General features: G+C 42.6%; 1 protein-coding gene across 1 annotated transcript in view; it reads left to right on the forward strand.

The window, feature by feature from the left end:
* The window catches only part of maml3 (mastermind-like transcriptional coactivator 3), a 112,989-nt gene that overhangs the window by 93,726 nt on the left and 4,496 nt on the right, over nucleotides 1–14,767 (forward strand). The window contains exons 4-5 of the mRNA XM_042430477.1: nucleotides 9,187–9,453; nucleotides 10,866–10,944. Of these exons, the coding sequence (XP_042286411.1) occupies nucleotides 9,187–9,453; nucleotides 10,866–10,944 (346 nt within the window). The remainder of the gene's footprint in view (nucleotides 1–9,186; nucleotides 9,454–10,865; nucleotides 10,945–14,767) is intronic.

The following is a 14,767-nucleotide window of genomic DNA, read 5'->3' on the forward strand; positions in this document are numbered from 1 at the left end:
GGGGGGGGGTTGAAGTAAGACGAGAGAGAAGCGCTGCTGGCGAATGAAGAGGAAGGATCAGCCCTCAGGGTGAACAAAGGAGGAAGGAATGAAGGGAAGATGGATGGAGTCGCAGGGTGGACAGAGAACGAGGGAGGAAGGGCGGAGGAGTGGCTAGATGGAGGGATCTTAAAAGAGATAGAAAATAAGGGAGGGATTAGAGGAAAAATGGAGATGAATGAGAGAAAAAGATAGAATGAGGTGAGGAAAAGAAGGAGGGACAGATTGAGTGTTGGAGAGAGACAGGCAGGCAGCCGGCGAAAAGAAAGAGCGTGTGATGAGACGATAAAGGACGAAATTGAAGAGGAGGTTGTTGAGAGGGATGGAGAATGGTTTGATGGATAAAAAGGCAGTTTACTGTCATAACGAGAGGGAGAGAGGTAAACAGAGATGGGAGGATGGACGGATGTGTATCTTCACCTCCGTTAACAGCCGTGTAATAGCACTGATCGCAGCTGTGAATAATTCAAACCCTCTAGTTGGGAATTCTCTCCGGGAAGAGCCTGAATACTCGCCAGGGCCATGTGATAACCACACACACACACACACACACACAGATACACACACATCATATACACAGGCCCTTCACTAGAGAGTGATCGAGAGAAAAAAGATAGAGACAGAGAGAAAAGAAGAGAAAGAGCAGTCCACCTGCTGTGGCTCCGAGTTGTCACTCAGACGTACCATTCTCAGCCGCCATGATTAGATTACATAGAAACACATCAATCTCTCTCCCACCCACACACACACACACACACACTCACACTCACTATTCTCCCGTTTTAAATACATACACACACACACACACTCCCAGACACGGCCTCTTTCCGGCCCTTTCCTGTGCGAGGGTCTGCACGTGTGTCTTTAAGGTTTCCATGGTGACCGTTTCCAGGGTGATTTACTGTAGCACCTGGTCCCTCTCAGGGTGGTACGCTCGTCTGCTCGCCACAATCATTCCCCGGCCACCAATGATCTCATCCCTTTGCTCCACTCACACTCCCTCCTCCTCTTCCTCCTCGCTTGTTGTCATGAACATGAGTTAGTCCTGTCTGCCGTCCTCTCACCGCTCGTCATATTCCGCTGTCTGTCTCAGGTTATCCATTTATAACAGGAAATAACAGCAAAGCAACTGTTAAGAAACTGCTTCTCAAGATCCATCAAACATCAGCCAATAGTAGTGCTGAAACACCAAGTTGTTTAATTGATTAGTTGATCAGCATAAAATTAATTAATAACAGCTTAGATAACTGATTAATCATTTATCATATTTTAATCAAAAATGTCAAACATTAGCTGGTTCCAGCTTCTCAAAAATGAGGATTTGCTGCTTTTCTCTGTTCTATATGACTGAAAATTAAATATTTCTGTTGTTTTGGACTGTCGGTTGGTCAAAACAAGCTATATGAAGACATCGCTTTGGGAAAAAGTGATGACCATTTTTTAATATTTTTTGATATTTTATCGAATAAACAAGTAAGGGGTATTATAGTAGGAAACAAAAATAGTTACATAAAATAAAATACATCAACACAACTCAGATGATAACATCAGGACATGCTATCATCCGCCGAGCTTCAATATGCACCAACTCTTCTGAAGACAGTCGTCTTGGCAGCAAATTAAAACAACTGTTTGGTGTGGCGACTGTATTTTTTTTCTCATCTCTATGGATAACTGACAACATGATTTCACATTTAAATACTTTGAGTAGTTACAATAAAGTATGATAGCAGACAGCTTATCTATTGTTGGGTTTTAGTGCCAGTACAAGGACATCTTCCAGACTCTCCATTGGTATACTATACAATAGCAAATCATTATAGCCTTTTAACTAACAATAGCCTTAAAAGGCTGAATTTGAAGCAGCACAAGACATTTTTTGAGTACAGGCTATAGAGCAACACTAAGCTCTACAGCCAAGCTAGTGGCTGCTAATGCTCTCAATAACAATGCTAACATGCTGATGGTTAAATATTTACACTGTGCACCATCTCAGTTTAGAGTGCTGCTAATTAACTTTCACAGCTGAGGTTGATGGGAATGTCATCAGGTATTTGGTCCGAAAAGTATTGAAGTAGATTGAAATCAACACCTGATGATGGCATTAGACTAAAAGTTAAGGAATCAAAACTTCATCAGTAGGGGGAAATGAATGTCTGTCCCAAATTATGTGACAATCCATCCAATAGTTGTTGAGATATTTCAGTTTGAACCAAAAGTGGTGTACTACTCATGAAAATCCATAGATGACAACGTGGACAAAGGGTCTGTGAAATGACCTGTAGATTTACAAGCAAATGTTTTGAGGCCTGTTTACCTCACAAAATGTAGAAAATCTACATTTTTACTGCGTGGTGGAGCCTGGGTGGAGCTGTGGTGAACGCAGCGTGTAGAAATCAACATAACTGAGTGTGTAGGCTGAGAAACCTGTCAGTCAAGGCAGTCAAACCCCCAAATATACCCCTCTTCCAACCATAATATCATATTCATGCATCAGTGAATTACAGTGGGGGTAGACTTTTGCTGACATTTATGTGTATGTTAACATTCCTGCATGCACAAAGTAATAAGTCATTTAGGAACTGTTAAGGGACAAGCGTTGCAAATTAGTTTTGGCTACGCCATGTGGCATTAATCTATGGTATGAATATACTATATCTAGCTATAAAAATAAACATCAATGAATCAATAAAGTTTTTTTGTGTGAGTAGACTTTGATTTAAAACATTTCATCCTACATGATTGCAAACAAGCGTGGACTGAAATTCCAGGCTCTGTGCTGTTTGTGGGTGGTTTCCTATATGTGTGTGTGTGTGTGTGTGTGTGTGTGTGTGTGTGTTGCAGAGAAATCCCTTGGTTAAGCACAGCGCCTCCAAAGAGCATTCATGCTGCAGGGATTCATTTACTTAAATTGATCCACTCCTGCATGCCCACATGCATTTCACAGCATCACTGCATGGCATCAGGTTGGTTCAGTTATGGTTAAAGGATGATCCCAAGAAACCCTGTTAACCCAGTCTATTGTTTTTGAATCTGTGAGTGGGATTTAGCAAAGCATGAGGGTTGTGTGTGTTTTTCACTTTGACTTTGCCCCATAAATTCAATGTTTTCATGGTTATATACAAGTGTGTGTGTGTGTGTCCGTGCGTGTGTGTATGTGTGTGGAGATTCAGAAATAGGCCAGTTAGGGTTTAGAGCAGAGAGATGTTAGAGATTAAACAGACCTCTGTGGGGAGCAAGACTCCTCTCCAGCAGTTTAAATATAACTCTCTTCAGGGAGAAACAGAGTATGTGTGTGTGTGTGTGCGCGCGTGCATGTGTGTATGTATGTGTGTTTGAAGGGGTGGGGTTAGGGTGGGTGGATATGTTCTCACATGAGGGAGTGGTGGCTCAGAATCAAACGACTGGTTTCATAGTTCCACCTATCCTTGTTACACTGTGTGTGTGTGTGTGTGTGTGTGAGTGTGTATGTGTGGCCCAGGTATTCCTCATGTTGTGGGGACATAAATCTGTCATGTTGTAGGGACTCGTCTCCCATATGTGGTCAAAAAGTAAGTCCCCTTAATGTAAATCATTAATTTTAGTGTGAATACTTGGTTTAAAGTTAGGGTTAGTTTATGGTTATGTTAAGGTTAGGATAAGTCTCCAGGAAATTAATGTTAGTCAATGAAATGTCCTCTGAAGTGATGGAAACGTGTGTGTGTGTGTGTGTGTGTGTGTGTGTGTGTGTGTGTGTGTGTGTGTCAGTCGATGTGATGTCTTCTTTACCTTTGGCACTGTGGGGATAGTTGAATATTGTGAGGCCTGGCTCCAGCATCTGCTCAGGGTTAGTGTGTATGTATCTTTATGGATCAGTCAGCAGATGCAGTATCATACTTATGTTGTAACTGTGAACATTAATACAACTCATATGTTTGTTTTTACTTCAGTACAAATACGTTATTCCTCAACTTCACATCCACCATGTTAAGCAGAGAAACTGAAAACGTACAGTATTTTCACATATACAGCAGGTTGTTCTTGACCATGAAGACTGTATTATCTACTGCCTTTTTCAGATTAGAGATGCAGATTTGTGCGGATTGCGGTCAAAAAAGAAAAAAAAAAAAAAAAGATATATGACATAATTCTAATCTGTGGCTCATTTGGAATGCAACATAATGATATCCTTGATACACCTCAGGACAAAAGCTGCTGACTGTCCATGGTTACCTGCAGCAGACTAATGCACAATTATTTTTCATGACCAGTTTGAGGTTATAATCTCACTTTAAATCATGGTCACAGGTTTAGTCTTGTGAGCTACAGCACCAATGAGCTTGTTTTTGTCATACACTTTGCTACACAAAGACTGCAAGCAGAGTGTCCTGATCCTCTGTGTTGGGGCTTCAAATAGTGGATCAGTAAGCTCTACCAGTGACACATCTCTTGCATGTCTGTTATTTCAGTGACTCTGAACCAAGGCAACATACAGTGGATGTGGTTATTGATGGTGCATACACACAAAATCCAGTCTGTGGCTATCTGGAATTTCATTTTTCTTCATGTGCCTGGACTAGAGTGTAGAAACTGGTGTTGATACAGAAGATGAATAACGCTAAATAAATACCCATATAAAGAGTCAATGTGGAAAGAAATAACATATGAAATAACAGTTTTACATGTCTCAAACCAGATCAGTCACATATTCAAATTCTTAATTAAGTTCATGTTTGTTATCCATCTCCATGTCATAGTATGTTGTAGGTATTGTACATACTTTAGTGTATAGTTTTAAGCCTGTTGCTAATGTTGCTTAAACTGTGCATATAATGAAGATCTATTGGAAATCATATATCATATTTCATCATATAAAATGTCGAAACTGTATGCAGTGTGATTTGTCTTACAAGATTACAGCTATTTTCATAGATTTTAAACAATAATAGTTATGGTATGTGTTGTATATGGTGACTGCTTCATGTTGAGTGTGTACAATAGATTTTGTATACATCATCTACAGTGAATACTGTATTTGGTCTATAAACATTTTATTTGTGGCCTAGAACAAAGAGGTATCTTTGTAAATGAACTGCATGCATTGACACAAAGAAATATGACAGCTGTCAATCAATCTGTACTCGCTCTCTATACATCCATCTATTCAGATTGGAGCTCTTGAAAATACAAAGTGCAGAAACTCTACTTCATCAACCAGCCTCTTTTTGTGAGGGATCCAGTCAGCATATTACAACCAGTCAAGTCTTCCATTCCCACACCTCTTAGACATCACCAGAGGGGTCAGAGTGCAAGGTCAACCACTGTGAAGCTCAAGGACATTCTGACATTGATAAGCTCTTGCTGCGAAAGAGATCACACCTGTGACCTTCAGGCTGGTTGCACTGACACCAGAGACACGGCTTTAACACACCTTGCATCTGTATCACAAGCCGTCAAGTGCTGCAGCATCCATCACATCTGAACGCAGAACCACAACCGAATGTGGGCAGATGTACTCTCTGCTCAGTTTCTCAGTCTGACTGCAGCCGTAGTCTACATAAGAGTCTAATGAAGCATCTCCACATCTATACATCTATCCCTCACTCTCTGTTTCCTCTCTTTCACTGCTCCTGCTCTCCTCCTCTTCACACTCACTCTCTTCCTTCTCTTACACAAGTGGGTGACAGATGTGAGCCACTCTTGGAGAGCGCAGACACCCAGCACTCTGCTGCCAGGCGCCGCTGCTCTTATAGGCTTTGTGTGTGTGTGTGTGTGTTTATGCATGATGTTCAGTTGTGTTTCACTTAATGCCCTCATGCGCAAACTGTAATGCATCTTGTAGTGCTGTAGTAGGTGTGTACGTGTATGTGCGTGTGTTACGCAGTGTTGTGTGTGTGCAAACAGCAAGTGCAGCCTTTAATCTTTGTGCTGTGTGGTCACCATGGGAGCAGGTGATTTCATCCTGACTGGAGAGTGTATGCAGATACACCTTTACACACACACACACACACACACATATACAGTGAATACAGTAGACACATATTTCTGCTCCATGAGACACAGGAATGAAATGGACAACCTCTCTCACCATCTCACTCTCTCACTTACACACACACACACACACATTTCCGCTCACTCCACATGTAATGTAATCACGTGGGCTCTCCATGCCTCCTAACCCAATAAAGCTGACAGCTTCCACCACACACACATGCACACACAAACAAACACACACACACGCACACATTCTCCAGAATCAACCTGTGATACCTCTCCTTTCATTTCATCTTCTGTTCTCTTTTCCGTCTTATCTTTCCTGCTACAAACTCATCCATTGGCAGCTTCCAGTAGATTTTGCAGTTTTCCAGCTTCTGACTGAGCTCCTCTGTTCCTGCTGTAGTTAGCAGCTAACCATCGAGTCTCATTAGGCGCTGACCCATTTCTGGTGAGCAGAACAGAATTTGGGGACTGACTCGAGCCGATCCAAGATGCCAGAATAAAGCGTCTGGGGAGGGACAGAGAAACAGAGGCTAAGACAGAGAGAGTTAGATCGACAGGGCTAAAACAGACAGACTGTGGATGCTCTTTGTTACATTATTCAACGACAGTCTTGAGTTAGGACAGAGAGGACAGAGAAAGGAAGAAGCATTGATAAATAGAGAAAGGAGAGGTCAAAGAAAGCCAAAGTAAAATTTCAGGATTATAACCGAGTGTGTTTGTGTGTGTATGTGTGAGTCGTTCGGGTCTGCCCAGCGTTGTGGAGGGTGACCAGGCGTGGCGGCCATAACCGCTCCTCCGAGCGCCATCTGCTCCTCGCCGCAGCAACTGTTGCCAGGGTACCTGCTCTCCTCTCCTCCCCTCTATCCCACCTTTTACTCCTCCTCTTTTGGCTCGTCACCTCCTCGCTTCCTCTTGATTTTTTTCCTCTTCTTTTCTTTTTCTTTTGGCTCTCATGCCTTCCCTCTTTCATCACACAGACTCTTCTCTCTTTCTTTCAATTAATTCAGCTTTCTATTTTTTTCTTTCTTTCATACTTTAGAAGATACCTGCAGTCTATTCAATAAGCTTTATTGGCGTGACATTCAATTAATTGTATGTTAGCAACGCTTCAGTAAAGTGCCAATAACACTGAAATACTACTGATACTACTGTTAAATCTCTTCCCTCGTGTGCCTTTTGCATGTCTTTATTTAACTATATACAATGTACATACTGTACTTTTCTGTCATTTCTTCAGCTACCTGCTACCACACTACTACCACCACTTCTCCCCTCCCCAACACACATACACACACCCCCTCCACCAAACTCTTTAATTCCCTGAGACTTTTCCTCTCCTCTTTCCTTTGTAATCTATCTTTCCTCCGTTCCTTCGTTCCCTTGCAGTTGTGTGGACATGACTCAGGGCTCCCTGTCTACAGAGAGAGAGAGAGACCGAACAAGAGAAAGAGTGGAGCGAGGAGTTTGATGGTGGGGTGTTTAGTGAGAAGGGAAGAAAAGAGGTAGAGTGAGTGGGGGAGAGGGAGAGATCGTAGATCAGAACCGTCATGATTGAGCCATCTGCTGAGAGGAGGCCAGTGAGACACACACACGCACACACACACATACACACATACACACGGACGCTTAAAGATCTCCACTGCCACCCGTTGGTCATTTCCTGACACTACGCCTCTCCTTCCTGTCTCCGCTCCTCTCTTGCATCGTCTGATTGCCCTGCTGCCATCCAGCAGGAACATGCCAACCAGAGATGAGACACGTAGCTCTGAACATCGATCAGTCTGGTCTGGTTGTCTGGTGAGCCCAGTCTTAAGCAGCCGATTCTGTTTACTCCACAGGGTTTTTTTGTGCTCTAATATATGAGGTTTATCTCCACCTAACTCCTCTCTAAGAAGAGCCGAGCCTCAATATGGATTATAAGGCTTTGGCTCTTTCAAAACATATTGAGTATAGCGGTATGTTACAGACTCTAGCCACTGCTACTATTCACTACTGTAATCCTGCTTTTGCTGTTTCATTCTTGCCCTGCAGTTAAAAGTGCTTTGTTGTACACCGTCTGTTCTTTTGTGTGGCTGTGGGTGGCTGTGTGTTATTGCATTTTTATATGTGCAAACACCGTCAGCTCGAAATCGTTCTTTCTTCTCCTCCCGGGGCCTTTTCCTCTGTTCTTGCCGGCAGGCCTAAACGATGTCCACCCTCGTTCAACTGTCTAACCTTTAATAGATTCATAAACACTCCCTTCCCATTGGCCAGAGCAGGCTATTTCATCCTATTAGAGATTAGCATACGGCTGAGTGGAGGAGGAAGTGCTCTTTATATGCTAATGAGGAGATAATGTATGCAGCAAGGACCAACCAATGCACCGTCGGGAGGATTCAGGGTGGCCTGACGAGCAGAATCTTGAAGCAGTCCTTTCTTTATCTTGCCTTTCACTCTCTTTCACAGACACCTGGACTGTGTCTGTGAGATATAATGCAACATAATGGCTGACTGCAGTGTTACACCTAAAACAGACTTCTGTGTAAAGGTGTCACTGTAGATGCCTATAACGCTGGGAGTGTATTGAATATGCATTCTTTCTATAGCTGATGTAATGTTGTGGACACTTGTGATAAAGAGCAGTAACAATGGCACTGAAGAGGAGGTTTGCATAGTTTGAAATGGCTCTCTTAGACCAGGAATAGCTAATTTAACCAAATCCACCTCTAAAGCTCACTTACTAACATGTTATCTCTTGTTTGTTTAATCAAAAAAAAGTGTAAAAACGTCAATTTGGTGTCTTGGGGGGTTATGTGCTGGACTATTTCTTCTACAGTTGCCGGGCAACCAGCAGAGATTCCAGGAAGTTACAGATATAACAAGCTATAACATGTTAATTAGGGAGCTTTAGAGGTGCTGGAAGGATGCAGATTTTTCCTACATTTGGACAGAGCCTGGCTAGCTGTTCCCAATCTTAATGCTAAACTAAGCCTGCCGGCTGCTTGTTGGTAGCCTTATATTTGACAGATAGATATGAAAGTTGTTTTGATCTTCTCATCAAAGTCTCAGCAAGAAAGCAAATAAGCTTATTTCTCAAAATGTGAAACTATTCCTTTAACTGGCTTGATTGATAATGTGATTGCTCAACAGTCCCTCTGACCAGCTGCCCTTTCCTCTCTCTCTATCCAGGAGCAAGGTGTGGTGGGAATGTCACGACCACCTGGCGCCATCCCACCTCCACACCCTGCGAGTGGCGTGGCCTCAGGGGTGGGGCCCAACCAGGGTTCAGGTCCACCTCCAGGCTACGTGGGTAACCAGCAGCAGGCAGCCATGATGAAACAGATGATGGCGATGGAGCAGGAGAAGAGGGTGCAGATGCACATGATGGAGCAGCAGAAGCAGCAGCAGCAGCTCTTCAGAGAGCAGAGACAGCAGCAGCAACTACTGGCTGAACAGGTGAGGTTTCTATGAAGGCACAAGATTAGTGTGTTGGTGTGGTGATTAAAAAGCAGAGAGGCCCGTATGATTCATCTATCATACATTTAATTATAATTGGTGTGTGCACATTGTTTGTTCATACATCCCTGTATATTTGTCTGTCTGCAGCTCTAACAAGACTAGCTCATCCCCTCCTCTTCCTTACTGTTGTCTGGTTGCATGTATAATTACCCTCAACCAGCCCCCTCTTCACTTCTTCCTTTTCATCTCTGCAACGTGTGTGTGTGTGCGCATGTACATGTGTGTGTTTTGCCACATGCCACCTGCTGTGATAATGTGGTGTTTTCTTTTTATTTCTCTCTCTGTGAAGGAATCAAGTGTTAAAGAGTTCTGAACTCTGAAGTCACCACCCACTATGTTGGTTTTAATTGGATCTGCAAAAACATACACAGACACACAAATATAGGTGTCTGAAAGAAACACATCCTGCTGGGGTTTAGTGTATGTTGTTAACTGGATATCATACCTCCATTTTAATGAGCAACACCTTCTCCTGTCCAGACACACACATTCAGTAACTGCTGGGAAGAACCCAGACAGCTTATTAATGATTAAACCGTTATCCATTGAATTTTCTGTACTTGTGCTTTAATATCAGGGCTGCCTCCTGATTGAACACTGATCAGTTATTATTTCTGTAGGATCATGCATTATGCAGAGACTGTACACATAGCTCATCCGTACCAGATGTCTCTACTAAACCAAACATCTGTCTCTATTGTACTAAACATCTGTCTCTACTGTACTAAACATCTGTCTCTACCAAACACCTGTCTCTACTGTACTAAACATCTGCCTCTACTGTACTAAACATCTGTCTCACCTCTACTGTACCAAACTTGTCTCTTCTGTTCCAAACATTTCTTTCAACCCTGCTACACCAACATATTTCTCACCTCTAATTTACCCAAAGTCTCACTTCTGCTGTACCAAAGTGTGTATTGTTTACAGTCGCTGCAAGATTCTCAGTCAGAATGCCATGAAAGTTGTGACAGCTGACAGTTTGCATCTTATATATGTGACACAATGCTTAAGTCCAAAAAAATCGAATATGGAGAAAAGAACACTCTACACACATGAGGTCAATGTAAAATTTTATGATAACAAACAAAGACTTTTACCCCAGTGAAGCTCTAATGACCGAAAGTTTGAATTTATCAATATAAACCCGCTTTGGGCCCGAACGTGCAGAGCGTCCTTTTCTTTAGTGTACATTTTGTAACAATATTTAATTCTGTTCTGTTGAACTGTTCTTTCTGTGTGACCCTGTTTGTGTCTGTAATGACACCAAATCTCAAATTTATGAAATAGATATGAATGCATGTAACACATTTATAACCCACCCTCTTTGTGTATGCGTGTGTGTGTAGCTCCAACAACAGCAGCATCTCCCGAGACAGATGGGCCAGGGCCAGAGGAATCCCTACCCCCAAGTCAATCAGTACCAAGGTAAGTCATGAACATACAAACACGTGCATTCATCAGTGCAACAATACACACAGTGATGCAAAAACACAAGAGTGGCAGCACCCCAATAGATTTTCTGATAGACAAGACAGGACCTGACCTAAATTCTATTGATGACCACATTAGTAAATTGATTTTTTGGTAAATCAGTTCTCTGTAGAGCCCTCTTTGTGTACCAGATGGTTACACAAAATGGGCGCTTTTGGTTCTGTATGTAAGCAAATTCATATTGCTGTCTATCTTGGTCTGCAACAAGCATGATATACATGGTGGACTGCCAAGACATTTAGACATTTAACAGATTTTACAGTTCACTCATTTCCATATTCACAGACAGATACACACACAAACTCATAAAAATATGTATGCAAACAGCACCACTGACTGAACATCACCCTGAAAACCAAACCTCGTCCTCTCTGTCTGTCTCTGTCAGATATATCAGTTGGTGCTCAGATGCTCTTCAGCCTCTCTCTCTCTCTCTCACTCTCTCTCTCTCTCTCTCTCTCTCTCTCTCTCTCTCTCTCTCTCTCTCTCTCTCTCTCTCTCTCTCTCTCACTGTCTTGTTCTCTCCAAAAAAAAAAAAAAGAATTTTCCTGCTCTGCCTGTTACCACGGCAACTTGTCTGTCCTGGATCCCCCAGAGTTCCGGTGAAGTCAGAGAGATGGATGAGAGGAGGGAAGTGGGAGAGAGGAGGGGGGGGAGTGAGGGGGGAGCTGGCAACAAGAGGAATAGGTAGATGGTCTGGTAGGTAGAAGGAGAGGTTGGGAAGAAAGAGAGAGAGGGACGAGTGGGTGAGAGGATGATGGAGAGATGAAGAAAATGCAGAGAGGGAGGAGGAGAGTCAAGTCGAAAGCCATTTATAGCCATCAGTCTGTCTGAAAGTCTAAGAGATAATGTGGAAAGGAAGCATGAAACTAATACACCTATTACTTCAGCTATCCTGCAGTGTATCAGTGATTTAAAAACAATGATGGCATTAGTACCACCTGCAATCAGAACTTAATCACACTTACTGTATTCATTTATAATAGTTCAGTGCCCATCCTAAACATGCCTTTTCGGACCATGCCAATTACTTATTTCTCAAGAACCGCATATGTATGTATCAACTGACAAACATATCAAAATGATAAGGATTTAATAAAGTACATGGTTTAAATCCACACAGAAACTTCACCAGTGAGACTAAATTGGAGTTGAAGCGTAGAAACAGTTTACGGCCTTCCATTGGTTGATTCTGCTGCCCATCAAACGTGTTTACACTCCTATTGGCTAGTTTTACTGCCTCCACCTCTGTTTTTTTCTCCTGTGTATGCTCATTCTTCTCTCTCAGGCAGTTTAACTGACCAGGGCGGGTGCCTTTGTCCCGCTCATCAAGTCAGAGCCCAGAAGCTCCACCCCGCTGTGATGTGATGGTGTTACTATCAAACAGCCCTCACTGCACTCAGACACGGAGCAGAGTGGCTCATTGTTGACTTGTTTATTCAAAGTTTATTAATATTAAACGTGTCGGGTGTCCAAATTGCACCAATACTGCACACCCTTGGGTCCCCAGCAATACACCCAACAAGTGTGAAGTCGATCGGATGAACAATTGTCGAGATATGGGAAGGACACACATACAGAGATTCCTTCCTTTATAGTCAGAGAAATACAAAGGATACGCATAATAGATGTTTTGTGGTGTTACATTACCTCCAACTCCACTCACTCTACTCTTACTTAAAGGGGACCTATTATGCATTTCCAGCTCCATATCTTTATTCTATGGTAGCTTTGCATGATTCACAGTTCAAAAAAAACTCCTTATTTATCGTATACTGGCCCTGTATGCAGCCCCTCAGTTCTAGTGTTGGGAATTCCGGCTCTTTTTAGTGTGCCAGATCATTTGGCTCAGCTCAGCAATAAGAGCCGGCTCTTTCGGCTCCCAAACTGCTCTTCATTTAGTACCACGTCTGGCTTTTCAGTCAAATTTAGCATTGTTTTGACCTATGATTGGTATGTGTGCACATATGTCACTTAAATTATTCAATGTAATTATACTAAACCTTAGGTTGTCTAGTGCCTCGTGGCTAGACATGCACAATTGCGCACTTGAGGGTTGCTGGCGCATCATATATAAGTCTCACCATGCTTGGCTCTTAATGTCAGACCCAGACTGGCCATCGGGAGCACCGGGAGACTTCCAGCAAGCTGATTGGCCTGAAGTGTCAGGCCAGTGTTAAAAATGCTAAATGAATGAGAAAACAACACAGGGCAGCTACAGTCCCTCAGAACTGTAGACCATAAGCCTCCCACCTGCTCTTAACCTGATGGTATGATCTCTGTCTGTCATCACACATAAGGCTGGGTATTGTTCAAAAAGTTACGATTTTGGTACCAATACCAGTACCTTTAAAGTGATACAGATATCAATAGAGTACTTCATTTGATACCTTTTTTTTTCTACCTCATTCGATACCCATCATGTGCAAAACTGAAGTATTATCACCACAGACTGCATTAAATCAAAGAACGCTTGCAGTGATTGCCTGTGAGCAAAACCATACAGTCATTTTTTTCTAGATCTGGATACAAAAAGGATCAAATGCAGGTATTGTTTGACTGGAGAAGTTTCAACACTACTTGGTACTAGGTTATTTCGTGTCGATACCTTAAAGGTATCAAGTACCGATACCCAGTCGTAATCACACATGGTCGCACACACATACACATCAACACAACATTCAGTCAGTGCATGTAGTACGCATGCTCATAGTGCTGACTCATTTGCAACTGACACATAACTACCAGTTCAACCCTTGTCTCTAACAGGCAGTTTTAGCTCCTGTCTCTTTAAGCCCCCCCTTCCGATGAGCCCACTATGATCTGATTGGCCAGCTCTCTGGAAGCCTGCAGTGGGGCAGCTGTATCACAGTCGTGTTAAGTTACTGCCGATGCAAACCCCACATTTCCTGCTTTACTGCTTCATATTAAAAGCTTTTAATTGACTAAATAATGGGAGACTTTTATTGTGAAGAATTTGCAGGAAATTAAATGTGTTCCTCGCAAAAATTAGAAGAGCTTTGTTAGTGGCACTAAAAACTGGGTGACACAACAAGATATGGAGATATTTGGAGCTCAGGGGATCAGTTAGAAATAATGATGATAATGTTTGATGAAGCGCTACAGGCGACCAGCACACCTCCAACAGGTAAGCAACTTATTTTACTTGCCCTGCTGTGTAATGGAAAAACACTCACAGCGTGCCAGCTCAACTCGAGTCATGGCTCGGCCCAAAACAATGGAAAAATGGCATAATGTTAGTGGAGCAGAGCAGTGAACTCAGGCAGTGTGTGTGGAGCAGATGACCATATAAAGAAATCCGTCAAGAGTTGACCTCAGCTCTGGCTGAAAGTAGAAAAAACTGTTGGAAACTGAGTGTTCAGAGCAGTCTGCAGCTGGTGCTTTTTGCTCACAGGGATTACTCCTACATGTTTACCTCATTATTTGACACGTTGGCCATGTTTAATATGAACAATGCGACAATGTAACATCATATATATATGAAAATAAGGAAAAGCATAATAGGTCCCTTTTTAAAGAGTCTGGAGTGTGTGATCCTCTTCTTTCTTACTCCTCTGTTACAGTTTCAGTCCGAGCTTTGAGGTGAGGGATTAGTGGAATGATGTCAGAAGTGGGTTTATTAGAGGATTTAGAGCCATTTCCACGCTAGCAGACCTCCTCAGCTCTGCCACTACTGAGCGTCTAATAGGAAACAGTGGGGAAGTGAGGTGTTGGTGTGCAAGTGTAGGTTTTTTGT

The sequence above is a fragment of the Thunnus maccoyii genome, chromosome 2 (assembly GCF_910596095.1).
Source record: "Thunnus maccoyii chromosome 2, fThuMac1.1, whole genome shotgun sequence".
NCBI classification, from domain to species: Eukaryota; Metazoa; Chordata; class Actinopteri; order Scombriformes; family Scombridae; genus Thunnus; species Thunnus maccoyii.